General features: G+C 33.8%; 1 protein-coding gene across 3 annotated transcripts in view; it reads right to left on the bottom strand.

The window, feature by feature from the left end:
* Window positions 1-17,835, bottom strand: part of LOC130629179 (uncharacterized) — a 29,024-nt gene that overhangs the window by 3,338 nt on the left and 7,851 nt on the right. For all 3 annotated transcript variants that reach the window (XM_057442303.1, XM_057442302.1, XM_057442304.1), the window contains one exon: window positions 1,162-2,001. In XM_057442303.1, coding sequence (XP_057298286.1) covers window positions 1,162-1,990 — 829 coding nt within the window. In that variant the 5' untranslated portion in view covers window positions 1,991-2,001. The remainder of the gene's footprint in view (window positions 1-1,161; window positions 2,002-17,835) is intronic.

The raw sequence follows: 17,835 nt of genomic DNA, 5'->3' as shown, positions 1-17,835 counted from the left end.
AGACCTAATACAGGCTATGGATTTCATGTAAAAACACTTGACTTCTTTTATTAAGTAGTAATTCCTATTATCGAGTCATTGGAGAGAAAACGATTGTAAAGTCGACCTAATCAACACACTGTTTTTTTGAGAAAAAGAGAATTTGTGTGTAGGGAGCTACAACCCTTGACGAGAATATGTAGACAGCGGGATCTTCTTTGCTATATAATTAATAGGGTTAAAATTTGATACTCCTTTTTTATGTAACATTTGAGGTGTGAAATCTTCCAAAGTGTCAAAAAATCGAAACAAAATACGTTGTGCAGTAAATGACGCAATCTGTATTGACGGAAAACGAAATGGGAAATTATTATTAAATGTTTAGATATATTTAGAATAATCTCGCTTGTTCATGAAAAGATAATATCTATATTATTCATTGACAATGACTGAACAAATAAGTGGAAATATCTTCTTTTTTACATAATCTACATGGACAGTTGTATCTTGGAAGACCTTATGTCTGTCACTTGTTCTTTGATTAATGTTTTGACGTTGATCCACACCGTAGCAATATAACCTTCAACGTCAAATTTTTCTATATCAGGAATACGAAAACTTTTACACGTCTTGCGCATTCAACGTCGTCCTAAAAACCTTCCTCACGAAGCGTATGATGCTGATTTCCGTATAAATTAAGATATTGCTATATTTTGGGAAGAAAAAATTTTCGTTGTGATTGTTCAGATCGTAAGTTCTCGTAGCAATGAATTTATTCGGACTCCCGTTTATTTATTATTCATTTCTTTAGACGATTCTAGACTACTCCTTTCTTATACATTCTAAAACCTCAAACTTTTTAGGGTTACAGAATTATTTGACTAGGGAATTTCCCTTGATACTTCATTGCACTGATATTTTTCTGATTTAGATAAAAACTTCTATTTATGTCATCATCTTGTCTCCCGTCCAGGAGGACAACATAATGTAAATTAATTACGTTTTTCGATGTTTTAATTTGACTTTATTACACGAATTTCATATTGGCTACTCTTAATGCCACACTAATTTTGTTTGCTTCTAGCTTTTTGCGAGATTCAAGTTAAAGTATATCATTTGCTTTAAACAAATATAATTTTGACACGAGAAAAGAAAATAGTAATAACATGATTGGTTGCTTACATTTTTTTAAAGTTTCATTGTCCTCCTTCAATGCTCTAATTTCTTCTTTATTCTGTTTGCTTCTATCTTCATTCTGTTTGCTTCTATCTTCAATCTGTTTGCTTCTATCTTCAATCTGTTTGATTCTATCTTCATTCTGTTTGATTCCATCTTCATTCTGTTTGATTCTATCTTCATTCTGTTTGATTCCATCTTTATTCTGTTTGATTCTATCTTTATTTTGTTTTACATCATCTTTCATAATATCTTGTTCTGCTTTTTGTAACTTAATTTGAAACAATTCATTTTTCAAACAGTATTCTTTCAAGGAAAGCGTTTTTAAGTCAGTTATTTTTTTTATATCGTAACCATTCCGATGTAAAATTGCTTGTATTGCGTCCCATAACTCAACATATTTTGCCTCAGATAGCGCTTTAGCATGCATAACACTATTTCTTGCGTTTCTGATCCGAATGATTTCAGCACCGTCACTTAAATCAGTTTCTTTTGGTGCTTTGATTTTCCAACCACCCTTTGGTTTTTTTATTTTTGGGCAGCAATTTATCAATATATCACAAAGAGTTGTGATATCAAACGATTTCGAATCCGTTTCCCCGTTTCCTGGAAGTGCAATATCTAAATTATGCTTTTGCAATTTTTTCTCGAATGGTTTCAATGCTTGATACAGTTTTACTTTATCTTTCGGCATGTCACCACGTCCCGGGTCATGTAGCATATCTAGTAAATAATCACAGCATTCGTTGATGGGAGCAACCAGTTTGACTTGGTATTCATTTTTATTAATTACATCTTGTGGAGTGGACCCTCCAGCTTGTGATGCTGCCGCCATAGCTATACGTCCTAAAATAAAATGATCAGCTTTAAATTAATACACCAGGGAAATTTTTTTGAATAAGGCCAAAGTTTTAAAAAAAAAATTTTTAAAAGCGAAAATTTAAAACAAGCTATAATTCAGCAGTTTTTCAAGCAAATAACTGCATCTGTTAGAAAAAAAAACTGAGCTGTAAAACCTAAATTTTAATGTTAATAAATTCGGCAACAAGTTCGAACATTATTTACTTAACTTACAATTTTCTTCTTTTAGTGTTAAATTGATTAATATATGTTAAATTAATAAGAGATATTGGCGAACATATTATTTGATTCATATTCAATATCAGTACTATATCGACAGACAGAAATTTCCAAGATTGATTACTCAGTGATCAGACGGTTTGATAATATTGCTGTAGTAATGAAATATTAAAAAAAAAAGGTTTCAACCGTGGGCTCTTTTAGCGGAGTAACTCTTGTGAGAGGAATGGGGTAAAGTGTTCGCGGTCTAAACAGAAAATGCTCATGAGTTGTAACGTAACAATGATAAATAAATCAATACAAACAGCTGTGTTTAAAAAATTAGGGAATGACGTAATCGGCACCAGTAACGACGTGACACATATTGTCTGCATAATAGAACATTCTGGTCTTGATCATACAAGATTTCTGTTCTGTAATATATACATTACCTGGTATGTGTACTGGATCTTGGTATCACAGGAACATTTACTAGCATACCGTAGTGCTTGATTGAACGTCCAACATTTATTGTGATCTTTTTTATAAGCACCTCTCTCGAATAAGCGTCCGGAGGCGGTTATGTAAATATGTTACTGAAGCCAAATTGGGCACTTATTCAAATATCTTGGAAATTAAGAAAGAACAACCTTTAACTCAAAAGCAGATTTCTTCATAAAATAATCTACAACATGAAATTTCATATTTATTTATTTGTTAAAGATTATTTAGAGATTATATTTAAAGTTAAAAGAAGAATAAATTCGTTAAAAAAATTATCTTACAAAAAATTGTTTATTTTACAAAACGTTTACGTTCGTTACATTTTACAAGAATACAGAAAGGCTGTAATAACTTTAAAGTTTCCAGCGCTTCATGTCACAGAAGTAACAAACAACCAGATGGAAAAAATATGAAGAAAAGTTTGAGATTTTTTCTACAGCATTGGGCTGGTACTGACGAGAACTAAAAACGTGCAATGCTTTTAAACTATGTTGGTAACGATACTTTTGAAATATACGAAAATATTTTAAACTTAGAAGTCGAACACACGTATAAACATGATATTGACGCGTTAGACAATCATTTTGAACCGAAGATAAATCAAATCACGAAACGTACTTATTTAGACTTATGAAACGAAACGATGAAGAAACAGTTCAAGAGTACTTCATTAGATTGAAAAAACAATCATCGAAAAATGGATTTGAGAAAGTGATAAAAGAAATTAAACAACAGATTAAGTTGTACACAAAAAAACAATAAACAAAATAACACAATAAAACAAGTAAGTTTGTTTCTTTCACACTTCGATTTCATTGCACATCTCTCTGATACTCTTGTCAAATCAAAGCAACAGCTCTCAGTTAAGAATACAGATGTAAAACTACATAATATCACTCTACACAATGATATTGTTAGAGGTTTTTTCACATGATTAATTTCTTGACATCACGTTACTATTTACAACTGTTAATAATCCTCATATTTTCTCTAGGTGTGGACATTGGCATCGACTTGTCGACGATACTTGTTGTGTTAAAAGTGTTAAATGAGTGCCTATAAAGCATGTCTTATTAGCACATGCTTGAAACAGGTCACTTTGTATCCTGGAGAAACAGTGATGAAATGCACGTCTTATGGAGAAAAAATGTAATCAATCAATGTAAAGAGATATATACTGTCAAAATAGTACTGACAGATCTATCCATGAAGCAAACAGTGACAACTGGTAACTGACAAAAAAATTGGAGGACGAACATTTGAAGTTTATCATCAACAATAAAAACATTGTGTCAGCCATCGAGGATTACCTGAAACTTACACAGGAATAATATTTTATGTAGATATTTTCACTGTACACTTAATTGTAAATATTTTAATGCATTTTGTTATCTTTGACCAGATCTTTTTTTTTGGCGTGTAAAAACAGTAAAGCTACGCGCTATCTATAGCCCAATTTTCTCCTAACACGATCTAAGTTTTTTTCCAAAGAAGTTAAACCAGCAAAAAGTATAAACAATGTTTTTCGATGTGAAAAAGAAAAATAAATAAAAAAAGACGCAAAAACGCCAAATCCGTCAAATTATACACAATCAAATTTGATCATTTCGGACATCTTTTTGTAAACCTTTTTGTGGGAATTGTTAGAACGGTTTTTTGACACATAATGTCTGGGTCACACCTTATACAAGTGCCAGCAGTCGTGGGGTTGTGTTGAATGTTATACCAAGTACGACATAACAATCGATCATACAGAGTTTGAAACGGTTTAAACGCAGACGACTTTGACCTGATGTTGTCTGATGGGGAAAATAAGTTTGCTACTCAAAACACGCAAGATTTTGTTAGTAGTTTATGTATTATTTGGAGGGTGAATGTTCCATTAGCGCAATGGCACGAATGTTGTTGTTATGTGATATTAGCGCGGAATACAAAGATAATTTTGCAAAAGGCGTTATTATTAAAATTGAAAACTTTGTGAATGGAGGTTGAGTTGATCAGACATAACAGACTATTCACTCAATTTTATACGGATGGTAGGGAATCATGTTTCGAATATACATTTTCACGACCATCAAAATCCTCTACTCACTCGCTGCCCATACTACGTCTGGGTGATTGTTAGAAATCAACATGGGTATCATGCAAAAAATGGGATAAAGGTACTGGTATGGATATAGGTAACCGTAATCAATACGTATCGTAAGTTCGTTGCTCTGGTTGCAACAGACGCTTCTTACTCAGATTACGCAGGCAATCACCCTGTATTACCTAATATTTCGTATGGCATTCTACAGTTCCACCAACAACCCCTCTTATATAATAATACGAAGTGTGTGTGACGGTCATAGTGGATGTGTTAATTTTCTTATGAAGTCGCCGAAATTTTCTTTGAAGTCGCCGAAAAAATTATGTCCATTTTGCTAGCGGGTTTACTTTGTTTACATCACGTGATGAAAACGACTCAATTTCATTTGCTGAAATAAATTTAACGGCTAACTTTCGAAAAAAAAACGGTGTCCTCTTGCCACCAAAAAAACACAAAAGAACAATCCCTTCCTTTTTAAAAAAAAGGTGAAAAAAGGGGTTCAAGAAAGCATATTTAAAAAGAAAAAAGTCCAAGTGTAGAAATAGAAAAGTAAAGTTGGAAGTGAGAAGTGAAGAAGTAAAGTAAAGTTAGAAGTAGAAAATAGAGGGTAGAGCTTGAAGTGGATTTGAAATCACAAACAGTAAGAGATTCTCTATTTTTAGACGTTTGGTGTTTGTCGCTGGAGCAAGCAGACTCGCATTTTCCAGGAAAAGCCGCTTAAAAGCCTCAAATTCTTAACGTTTTATATTTTGCCGCGTTTTTTAAAAAATCTTGCCACATTTGTTTACATTTTGTTGCATAATTATTGTATACCCTGGCGAGTAACTAATGTATTTGTCCTAAAATTCAAAATGGTACATAAAGCTGTTAGCTGACTAACAAACGGAAAACTTTTGTTTTGTTAAACTCACTGTAATTTTATTATTTTTAAATTACTATTTTTTCTCTTTATATGTGCTTTACTAAGCATAAATAGCTACAATCCTGGCCAATATATAATGGAATTCCTTCTTTTTGGACTGAAGAAACCTGCCCCCTCCCCTCCTTAAACAGTGTTGACTTTGGCTTTGGCTGTTCCTTGAATGCTCAAAATTTAACACAAATCAACATTGTGTATGGGGGTAGGGGGGAAGGACAGCTAAATTCCAATAGTTTTGGCCAGTATTGTAGCTTTAGTTTTAGCTAATTGTTCCCAGTTTAAGTATATTTAACTGGATGTCTTAACTACTGTTAACTAGCTAATGCTAGCTGCTAGCTCTTACCTAATGACTTATGTTGTTATTCCTCTTTTCTAATTATCTATACCTAGCTACCTTTGTTTCCAAACTTCTCTTCTTTTATGAGCACCTACAAAATCTTTCAAAGACTTGAACTTTTGCGCAGGATAGTGTGATGTATGTTTATGTCCAGAGTATAAACGTGGATTTATGACTTTAACGTATCGTATGGCTGTTCGTGTTTTTGTTGATGTTACCAGCTGCTGTTTTTAAAAATTTTGGGGAAACTTTTGTGGAAAAAAGACCACATGCAATATACTGAAAGAACACATTTTTGTGGAATTGGACTCCACTGAAGGCTGTTGTGTAAGCTAATGGCTGTTTTATAGTTTGTATTAAAAACGTTTCTTGGGGAGAACTAAACTGTATGTGATGTCATTTTTGCTCATGGTTTAACGTTTTTGTTAACAATTTTAAAATTGTAGCAATAACTGTGTTTGGTGATGATGAAAAAATTACTAATTGTTCTGACTGAAACTTTTTTGTTTTTTATATTTAATGAAATGCCTGATTTTTCTATAATTGGATGTGTTTCATAACCTTTTTGTGGAAGATTTATGGTCAATGCAATATGGAACGTATGCTAAATGAGCTGATTTTTGTTGATTTGGATGAGCTCCTCAAAAAGTGATCTGTTTTACATTTTGTGTATAAACTTATGTGATGACCTATCTTTTCCAAAAATAATATCCTTGTTGATTCGAAATTTACCCCTTCTAAGAAAATAAAAATTGTGTTCTTAACCAGTTAATTTTTATATTTTGTGTATATTTTTGGGGGACAGGATGGTATGCAACTGAATAAATGAATTTCCAGACACTTCTGATTGAAATATTAAAAGTTTTAACGTAATCTAACGTAATCACTTTATAAGATGTAAGAATATTTGAGATGTGTTATTTTGACTTTACTAGTCGTTAGCCTGTGGAAAATCCACGGGTTCGCCCGTCCTTTTTATACCGCATTGCGTGCTTCTCGCTATTGCGCAGCTAAGCTACCTTTTTGCGTGACAGACAGACAGACAGACGTATACGGGTATTATAATATAGACTAGCCGGGAGACCCGGCGTCGAAACGCCGGGTTAAGCCACAAGTAACTGTTGTTGAACGCCTTGAGGAGCGCTTAATAAGAACCGCAAACTGTGCAACCCGGTGAGGTGGAGCGCTTTAGTACAGGTATGCAGTATGTCGTAAATCAAGTGGAGGGCACACACCATTGCATTGTTGCGACTGTAAGATATTTAAAAAATAATAATTTCCCGCAACAAAAGCTGAATTAAGACAGCTTACAAACCATTGTTACTCCACCATAGCAAAAACAATCGGCCAATATTATTTTATTTTGCGGAATAAGTTTCCATAAAAGTTCAAAACTTAATCATGACAGTGGGCCGAGAACACATAATATCCTTTTCATAAAAAACTTTACTGCAATTTCGGTTTAACTTAAAACACAGGAAAAATCCAGTCGTTACCCCATAAAAAAACTAAAAAAACTCCATAATTGGAGTGCTCTAGTACAGGTATGCAGAATATGTCGTGAATTGAGTAAAGCTTACACAACATTATAGTGTTTCAGTTGTAATGTACTTTTTAAAATATATGTATATATATACCTTTACTGCAACTTCAACCGAAATAAAAACACAGTTTACAACCTGTTGTTACCCCGTCATAAGAAAAGAAAATAGTCATTATTATTTTATTTTGCGGAGTACGTTTCAGTAAACCTTAACAAATTAATCATGACACCGGACTGAGCACTTAGTACAGGTAAATGGTGTCACACATGCGTTATAGCCATAATAGCCTTTTCCCAAAAAAACTTATCGCAACTTCAATTTAAATAAAAAACACACAAAACACCCTGTTGTTAACACCAGGTTGAATGTTTATTGCAGGTAAAAAAACTTTATCACAACGGATTAAATAAAAACACGGAAAAAGCACGTCATTAACACCAGGCTGAGCACTTAACATGTAAATTGTGTCATACATGAGTAACAGGCGTAATAAAATTTTCCAAATAAAATTTATCATAACGGTTTAAATAAAAACACAGGAAACAGCCCGTCGTTAACACCAGGCTGAGCGCTTAACAGGTGAATCGTGTCATACATGAGCATAGGGGTAATACCATTTTCCAAAAATCCTTATCGCTTCGGTTTTAAAAGAAATCAGTGAACAGCCTGGCATTAACCCGGTTCAGTTTAAAAAATTACTCAGCAAATTTATTTTGCATAATAAATTTTTAAATCAGTAATAAAAGTGGCCACTGCCAACTGCATTTAGCATAAGAATTGTTAAGAATTGTGTTGCAGCCAAACTGCATTTGGCTACTTTCACTTTTTAGCAGGATGTAGCTAAAAGAGGAGCTAGCTAGGTAGACCCAACTTCAACATAAAAATAAATAATAATATACCAAACTGAATAAAAACTTTAAAAGTATAGGAATAAATAAAGCTAGCTATAGCTTAGCTGCCTCAAAATGTACGTTTTGTAGCTAGCCAAAAACTTAAAATTGGTTTGTTTAAGATTTATACGTAGCTAGAAAACGTGATGGAATATTCACCTTAACATGTGAAAACAAACCAAATAATCCGATAGGATAAAAAGTACTCAGAAGAAATAAGGAGGATTAAAAGGAAACCTACAAACTTCACACCATCACTTCCAAACCAAAATGGCCTTCGTGGGGGTAGCATGTTTCCTCCCGTCGGCATGTTGAGGCCGCGAAGCACTTGGATTGGTCATTAGTGAAATTGGAGCCTCGTGATTGGTTTATTACAGTGAGCGGCAAAGCAAGGCCGGTAAAAAAACGGGGTCTGCCGGGGATTCGAAATAAAGCTGCAGGGCCGCGGGGATTTTCGGCGGGTCTCGCTACTTGCTCCGCCATGTTGCGCAGAGACAGACAGACGACGGCTATTATTATAGAGACTAGTCGATAAGGCCCGTGGAAAAATCCACTTAGGCAGGATAACAGAGAAAAACAACCGTCATTTAAATTTTGCTGACGTCAGCAGGGACCTGTCAGAACACAAATTTTTTTTTTCAGAAAGTGTATGCCTGTTGCCTTCATCGTATAGATCTTGAAACGCTGATCAAGAAAATGTATAGGATCGTGTACTTGTGACAAACGGATGCATAGATATTAGGGTTTAAAGGTTTTTTTTGACGTCATTAACTCGTCCATTCCGAAACGGATTCGGTGACCCAGGTTTGGAAAACTTACCCAAATTGGTCCCAGGTAGTCCCTAGTTACCCACGCAGGAGATGACGTCAATTATTTCCACCCGTTTCCAAGTTATTTAGCCTTAAATTTAAAAGTGCAATGCAATGGCTTCACTAATCTTAATACACATTCCTTTGACGTCAATATTGCTCTAACGTCAAAGTTTGCTAATTTACAGAACAAATTTATAGGCGATGTTTTATAGACTTTATCAAAGAAATTTTATCCACTTTGCAAAAGTCACAGACAGAAGCTCCGTATTATTATAAGAGACTAGTCGATTAGGCCCGTGGAAAAATTCACTTAGGCAGAAAAACAATTGAAAAGTTCTGTCATTTGAATTTTGATGACATCAGCAAATATTTCAGTATATTGAATATGCCTTTTACTAAAAAAAATAATCTGAAAATGCATAAAAAGAAAGTATATAAGTAATAATTTAACAAAAAAGTTCTTAAAATCTAACACAAAATATCAAATGTCAAATCGCATTAAATCCTCCCAACAAAACTTCAGACAAAATATGAAAAACAACGGCGTGCAAGGTGTAAAATCTAGTTAGTAGAAAGTTACAACATTGACAGTCACAACCCAGACAGTCACGACAACAATAATAATAATGTCAGAAATAACACATATCTCAAATATGTATACATCTTATTATGTGATTATGTTGAAAACCTTCAATATTTTAATCTGAAGTGTCGAAAAGAAAGGCTTGCAACAGTAAGCACAGATCTATGAAATAAGTTCTTTATGCATTTTAAACAATATCAAAAAGCCAAACTTAAACAAACACAAAACACCTAAAAACAAAAAGTTAAACTTTGAGAAATCATTTATTCGGTTGCATACCATCCTCTCCCGCAAAAATATGCACAAAATGTAAAAATTAACCGGTTAACAAAACAATTTTTTGTCTAATGATCCGTACTGACTTTACCAAACATTTTAACCTGAAATGTCGAAAAAGCAATGAGCAAGGAGTAAATTTCAAATCAACAAAAATCATTATTTTGAAAACATTGTATATATATATGGTCCTTCCTCACAAAAGTTTACAATAAATGTAGAACACAAAGGTTTATGAGGAGCAAATCAAAATATGAACAAAAATCAGTTCAATTGGCATGTTTTATATTGTCTTCAGCCATAAAATCTTCCACAAAATTGATATGAAACCCATCAAATTCAACTCAGAAAAAGCAGTCATTTAAGTGCATACAAAAATACAACTTGTAGAATATCAAATTATTATTTTTAGTATATATAATTGCATACGGTGCTCCCTCACAACAGTTAAATTTTTGCACTAAATTTCCAAAACAAAATACAAATTCTAAATAATTCCTATGGTTTTCCTCAAAAGTTTAATCAAAATATAAAAGATGAGAGGTGAACGACAAAATCAAAGTTTGCAGAATTTAATTATTTTGGTATATTATATGTCTATTGATATATGCCCTTTATAACAATATTTCAATCCAAAATATGAAAAAGAAAAACAGTTTGCAACAAAATCAGTTATTCTGATGACATTGCATACACTTTTTCTCCACAAAAGTGTAAAAAAAGAATGGTTGTAGGAAATACTTCTGATTCAACAAAAATCAGTATTTGCATCTTGTACTCATTAAATATTACCCAAAATTTCAAAAAACTGTGATTTGGAACGCATCAAATTTATAAATAGAGAGGGATCAGTCATTTCGGTATGTTGTACAGAGTCCTGCCCGGTAAGAATTTATACAAAATATAAAAAAAACACAAGTTTTTTCGGTGTTGTACTCCCTCAAAAAAGTTGAAACTTTTCTTAATTGAGACAAAATGCCATAAACAAAAACATTTTAGTCAGAACAGCTAGAACAACAAAAATCACTACACTTAAGGTACCAGAATTACTACATGTTAAATAAAAATCGTTTCGTCATATTGCATGTAACCGATGTATATAAGTTTAGTTACACAAAATGTGAAAAATACATTATTTGCATACACAAATTGTGAAAAATACATTATTTGCTTAAAAACAGTCCTTAAACTCTTTTTAAATATTATGTAATACTTTTTTAAAAGTTGTTGTGGCTTGTTAATTTAAGCTTAAAATGTCAATTAAAATAAGTTACAGTCACATTCTCAGCAAAGACCACTAAGATTAGCTTACATGTAAAAAGCAATATAAAACTGAAGCTAACATAAGGTAGCTACAGCAGCTAATAGCTGGTCACATAAATATAAACTGGAGACTTAGCTAGGTATAAAGAACATGGCTACATATTTATAAATTCCTAGCTACCTATAGCTAGTTGTTGTTGGTGTGGTTGATGCTAGCTAACAAACATGTCTCGCATCAATAATATCATCAAAACTTTAAAAATCATATACAAACCTTACAGAAACCTTTCTATACTTCTTTTATATACCATGCCCCTTTTTAAATGCTTTTGTAAAGATTTATTTTGAAGTCAAGAGAAGACAAATGTTAAAAAGGACAGCCATCTTTTTTGCAAACACAATTTCCGTTACTTTGTGCTAGAACTTCATTTAACAAACCACACAAAACTCACGGCTTTTCACGACAAAGAAGACATATTTTTTTCGGCAACATCAAAGATTTTTTTCGGTAACATCAAAGGAAAATGACAATATCAACTTTGCCTGTTACAGACACACAGACACACTCTCCGTATTATTATAAGAGACTAGTCGATAAGGCCCGTGGAGAAATCCACTTAGGCAGAAGGACAATGGGAAAATAGGTTCTTTTAGATGTTTTTCTGACGTCAGCAGTGCATATACAAAAAAATGTTCTTAAAATCTTACACAAAATGTCAAATATCAAATCGCATTAAATCCTCCACACAAATCTTACACAAAATAAAAAAGAACAGCTTGCAAGGTGTAAAATCTAGTTAATAAAAAGTTACAACAACGACACTCAAACATCGACACTCACAACACTAAACTCACAAAACCGACAGTAAGAAGACCGACAGTTACAACACCAACAGTCACAACACGGATAATAACAATGTCAGAAATAACGCATCTCAAATATGATATACATCTTATAAGTGATTATGTTGAAAACCCTCAGCATTTTATTCTGAAGTGTCAAAAAGGAGGCCTCCAAGAGTTAGCACAAATCAACAAAAATAAGTTTTTTACGCAGTTTAAATATTGTTTTTCCCTTACGCTTATACAAAAATATGAAAAAGCCATAGTTTGGAAAACATCAAATTTAAATCTAGAAAAATCAGTCATTTCAGTTGCATACCATCCTCTCCCACAAAAATTTACACAAAATGTAAAAATCAACCAGTTAAGAACACAAAAATTTTCTCTTTTAGTTCCATACTGCCCTTTACCAACAATTTTAAACATAAATGTCAAAAAATCAATGAGCAAAGAATAAACTTGAATCAACAAAGATTATGTGAAGAGCTTGAAACACTAATCAAAATAATGTATAGAATCAAGTACAACACTTACAATAATACAGTAATAAAGTCAGAAATAAGACATCTCAAATATTTACTTCGTTGAAAACCTTTAATATTTCAATCAGAAGTGTCAAAAAACATCAAATTTATATCTGGAAAATCATTTATTCGATTACATACTATCCTGTTTCCCAAAAATATATATACACAAATTGTAAAAATTAACAGGTTAAGAACACAAAAAAATTTTCCTTAGTATGATGATCTGTAGTTACCTTTACCAACCATTTTAAACGTGAATGTCAAAAATAAATAAGGAGTAAATTTGAATCAACAAAGATATTATTTTTGGAAAACAAAGTGCATATACGGTCCGTCCTCACAAAAGTTAACACAAAATGTAAAACAGATCGGTTTTTGAGGAGCACATCCAAATCAACAAAAATCAGTTCATATAGCATGTTCTATATTTCTATTGTCCATAAACACATCATTGCAACACATCATTCAGTAAGAGACAGAGTAGGCTGATAACATATGAGTCAGGTGGTTGTAAGACACAGATAGATTACTTTTTGGTTAGAAAGTCAGACAAGAAAGTGGTGAAGGACGTGAAAGTTATATCGGGGGAAGAGTGTGTTTCCCAGCATAGGTTGCTGGTTTGTGATATTATCTTGAAGAGTGTCAGAGAAGCCAAGGGAAAGTACAGGCCCCGTCGAAAAGTCTGGAAGCTGAAGGAAGAGATTGTAGCAAGACAATTTAGTGCAAAAGTTCAGCAGTTAGCCTACAATAGTCAATGTGATAGTGACAATGTTGAAAGTACTTGGACTACTTTGAAGAATTGTCTTCTAGAAGCTTCTGATGATACCTGTGGGTGGACGAAAGGAACAGCTACACATAGACAGACCTGGTGGTGGAATAATGAGGTTGACCAGTGTATAAAGGAAAAGAGGAAACTTTGGAAAGAGTGGAAGTCAGGTGGTAGTAAAAATATTTACTTAGAAGCTAAGCGTCGGGCTCGTACAGCAGTGTATAAGGCAAAATCAGAAGCAGAAAGAAACAGATTTGCAGATGTGTTAAGAAGGGAAGACCAGCGCAATGAGATATTCAAGATAGCAAAGCAAATGAAGAAGACTAATCAAGATATTGTAGGTGAGAAGTGTATACGTAATGATGAAGGTGCTAGCACAGAGGAGGAGAAAAGGGTAGCTTGGAAGAATCATTATCAGAGGTTGCTTAACACTGAGTTTGATTGGGACGAGGATAATTTGTCTGATGATGATGTCGTAGAAGGGCCAGCCATGCAGATCAAGACAGAATGGGTAGTGGAGGCTATTAGGAAAATGAAGATTGGCAAGGCTGCAGGAGTATCAGGTATTGTTGCAAAGATGGTAAAAGCATCTGGATATATTGGAGTTGAGCTTATTACAAGTCTTGCTAACCAGATTATAAAGGATGGTGCTATTCCGAGTGAGTGGCAGTCGAGTGTAATAGTGAATTGTTTCAAGGGCAAGGGTGATGCATTAGAAAGGGGTAACTATAGAGGTTTGAAGTTGGTTGATCAAGTAATGAAAGTTATTGAAAGAGTGATTGATAAGTTACTTAGAGAAAGAATTGATATAGATAAGATGCAATTTGGTTTTGTTCCAGGGCGTGGCACTACAGATGCAATATTTTTACTCAGACAGCTTCAGGAAAAGTATTTAGGAAAGAGAAAGAATCTCTATTTTGCCTTTGTAGATTTAGAGAAAGCTTTTGATAGAGTGCCACGTAAAGTTATTTGGTGGGCTATGAGAAATTTAGGTGTGGATAAGTGGCTAGTTACGATGGTTCAGTCTATGTACAGCAATGCTAGAAGTCGTGTCAGGATTAACGATTCACTTAGTGATGAATTTAGTGTAAATGTTGGTGTACATCAGGGTTCTGTACTTAGTCCTTTGTTGTTTATTCTAGTCTTAGAAGCGCTGTCGATGGAGTTCAGAACAGGTTGCCCATGGGAGTTATTGTATGCAGATGATTTGGTTCTCATAGCAGAGTCGATGGAAGAATTAGTTGAAAAGTTTGAGAAGTGGAAGAAAGGACTAGAAGAGAAAGGGCTGAAGGTAAACACAGCAAAGTCTAAAGTCATGATAAGTAGCATTGCAGCCAAGTGTGACCCTGTAGTTGGAAAGTGGCCTTGTGGAGTTTGCAGGAAAGGGGTTGGTAGTAACTCAATTTTTTGTCAGACTTGCAAGCATCGGGTACATAAGAAGTGCAGTAGTATTAGTGGAAGGTTAAGAGCTGGCATACAGTTTGTATGCAAGCGTTGCAAAGGTGAGATTATAGAGAATGAAGTATTTCCAGCTTTAATGATGTACAACAGTGGCTCGTTAGAGATAGTTAAGAACTTCTGTTACTTAGGTGATATGTTGGGCAGTGAAGGGGGTGTTGGAAGAAGTGTTACTTGCAGGATAGGTTCTGCTTGGAAAAAGTTTAGAGAGTTACTTCCTTTATTGACTAGCAGAGTCCTGTCAATTGAGGTAAAAGGTAGGTTGTATGAGGCCTGTGTAAGAAGTGTTATGTTGTACGGTAGTGAGACATGGGCAGTGAAGCAGGAAGATCTTGACCGTTTAGAAAGGAATGATATGAGAATGGTTAGGTGGATGTGTAATGCCAGTCTGAGAGACAGAAAGAGTTCAGATGAGCTAAGAAGCAGGCTAAGTCTCTGTAGAATTAAAGATGTTATCCAGATAAGAAGATTGAATTGGCTGGGGCACTTGGAAAGAATGGAGGAGGATAATTGGGTAAGAAAGTGTAGAGACTTGATAGTTCCTGTGGCAAAGCCCAGAGGCAGACCGAGAAAGACTTGGCAGGAGGTTATAAGGACAGACTTGATAGAGAGGAAGTTGAGTTTAGATCTAACACAGTCTAGATCAGATTGGAAGAGGGTCATTAATATACCCCGTCCAACCCATGCTAGCATGGAAAACGGACGTTAAGCCGAGAATGATGATGAATGATGATGATAAATCTTCTACAAAAAGGTTATGAAACACATCAAATTATAGAAAAATCAGGCATTTTATAAAATATAAAAAACAAAAAAAGTTTTTTCATCATCACCAAACACAGTTATATATTACCACAATTATAAAAATCTTAACAAAAACGTGAAACCATGGAATTTTCTTCCAGCAAAAATAACATCACATACAGTTTAATTCTCCCCAACAAAAGTTTATAATACGAACTATGAAAAAGCCATTAGCTTACACAACAGCTTTCAGTGGAGGCCAATTCTACAAAATTTGTGCTTTCAGTATATTTGCATGTGGTCTTTTTCGCACAAAAAAAAGAAAAATTTTAAAAAACAGCAGTTTGCAACACAAACAAAAACACGAACAACCTTCCCGAACCGAACGACCATCCTCTCATAAATTAAAATAAAGTCAAAAACCCATGTAAATTTCCAATCAAATGTCTACACCCCCTGTAAAAATAACCTGGCATTTTACATGTAGGCTGACGAAAGTTAAACAGGATGTCAGAAAAAAAACAATAAAAAAAAATAAACACGCACGCTTTAAATTCTGGAAAAAAAAATTCCACTTGTCATATTGCACGTGGACCCTTTGTAAAGTTTACAGGAAATGCGAAAAGAAATATAAAATACATCTGCAAAAGTTCAAGTCTTTAAAGATTTCGTATCATGCTCATAAAAGAAAAGAAGTTAAGGAAACTAAGGTGGCTAGCTATAGATAATTAAAAAAAAGGAATAACAAAATAAGTCATAGGTTAGAGCTAGCCATGGGATGAGAGGAGCAGGCATTGGAGGCCAACATTAGCTAGCTAACAGTAGCTTAGACCCCCAGTTAAATATACTTAACCTGGGAACACTTAGCTAAAACTAAAGCTAGCTATTTATGCTTGGTAAAACACATATAAAGAGAAACAATAGTAATGTAAAAATAATAACATAACAGTGAGCAGTAAGTTCAACAAACCAAAGTTTTCCGTTTGTTAGTCAGCTAACAGCTTTATGTAGCATTTTGAATTTTAGGACAAACACATTAGTTACGCACCAGGGGATACATTAATTATGCAACAAAAACATAAACAAATATGGTGGCTAGGTTTGTTTTTAAAAAAGCGCTAAAATATAAAACTTCAAGAATTTGAGGCTTTTCTTGGAAAATGCGAGTCTGCTTGCTCCAGTGACATAAAAACTAAAAGTCTAAAAACATCAAAGTTCTTACTATTATTGCTTTTAAATCCACTTCAAACTCTAGCCTTTATTTTCTAATTCTAACTTTACTACTTTACTTCTAGCTCTAGCTACCACTTCTTAATTCACTTCTTGGACTTTTCTTTCTCTGAATTACTTTTTGCACTTTTTTCAAGACGAAGGAACATTTCTTTTTTTGTTGTTGTTTTCGGTGTCGAGGGACACCATTTTTGTACAGAAAGCCGTTAAATTTATTTCAGCAAATCAAGTTGATCCATTTTGATCACGTGATGTAAACAAAGTAAACCTGCTAGCAAAATGGATATAACTTTTTCGGAGACTTGAAAGGAAATTTCGGCTACATCAAAGGAAAATGAACACATCCACTTTGCCTGTCACAGACAGACGGACACACTTAGCGTATTATTATAAGAGACTAGTAGATAGGCCCGTGGAAAAATCCACTTAGGCAGAAAAACCATTGAAAAGTTCTGTCATTTGAATTTTGATGACATCAGCAAATATTTCAGTATATTGAATATGCCTTTTACTAAAAAAAATAATCTGAAAATGCATAAAAAGAAAGTATATAAGTCAAAAGTTCTTAAAATCTAACACAAAATATCAAATGTCAAATCGCATGAAATCCTTCCAACAAAACGTCAGACAAAATATGAAAAACAACGGCGTGCAAGGTGTAAAATCTAGTTAGTAGAAAGTTATAACATTGACAGTCACAACCCAGACAGTTACGACAACAATAATAATGTCAGAAATAACACATCTCAAATATGTATACATCGTATTATGTGATTATGTTGAAAACCTTCAATATTTTAATCTGAAATGTCGAAAAGAAAGGCTTGCAACAG

This window comes from Hydractinia symbiolongicarpus, chromosome 15 (genome assembly GCF_029227915.1).
Source record: "Hydractinia symbiolongicarpus strain clone_291-10 chromosome 15, HSymV2.1, whole genome shotgun sequence".
Classification (NCBI taxonomy): domain Eukaryota; kingdom Metazoa; phylum Cnidaria; class Hydrozoa; order Anthoathecata; family Hydractiniidae; genus Hydractinia; species Hydractinia symbiolongicarpus.
The sequence above is the reverse complement of the archived record's forward strand: the minus strand, read 5'-3'. Positions and strand labels throughout refer to the sequence as shown.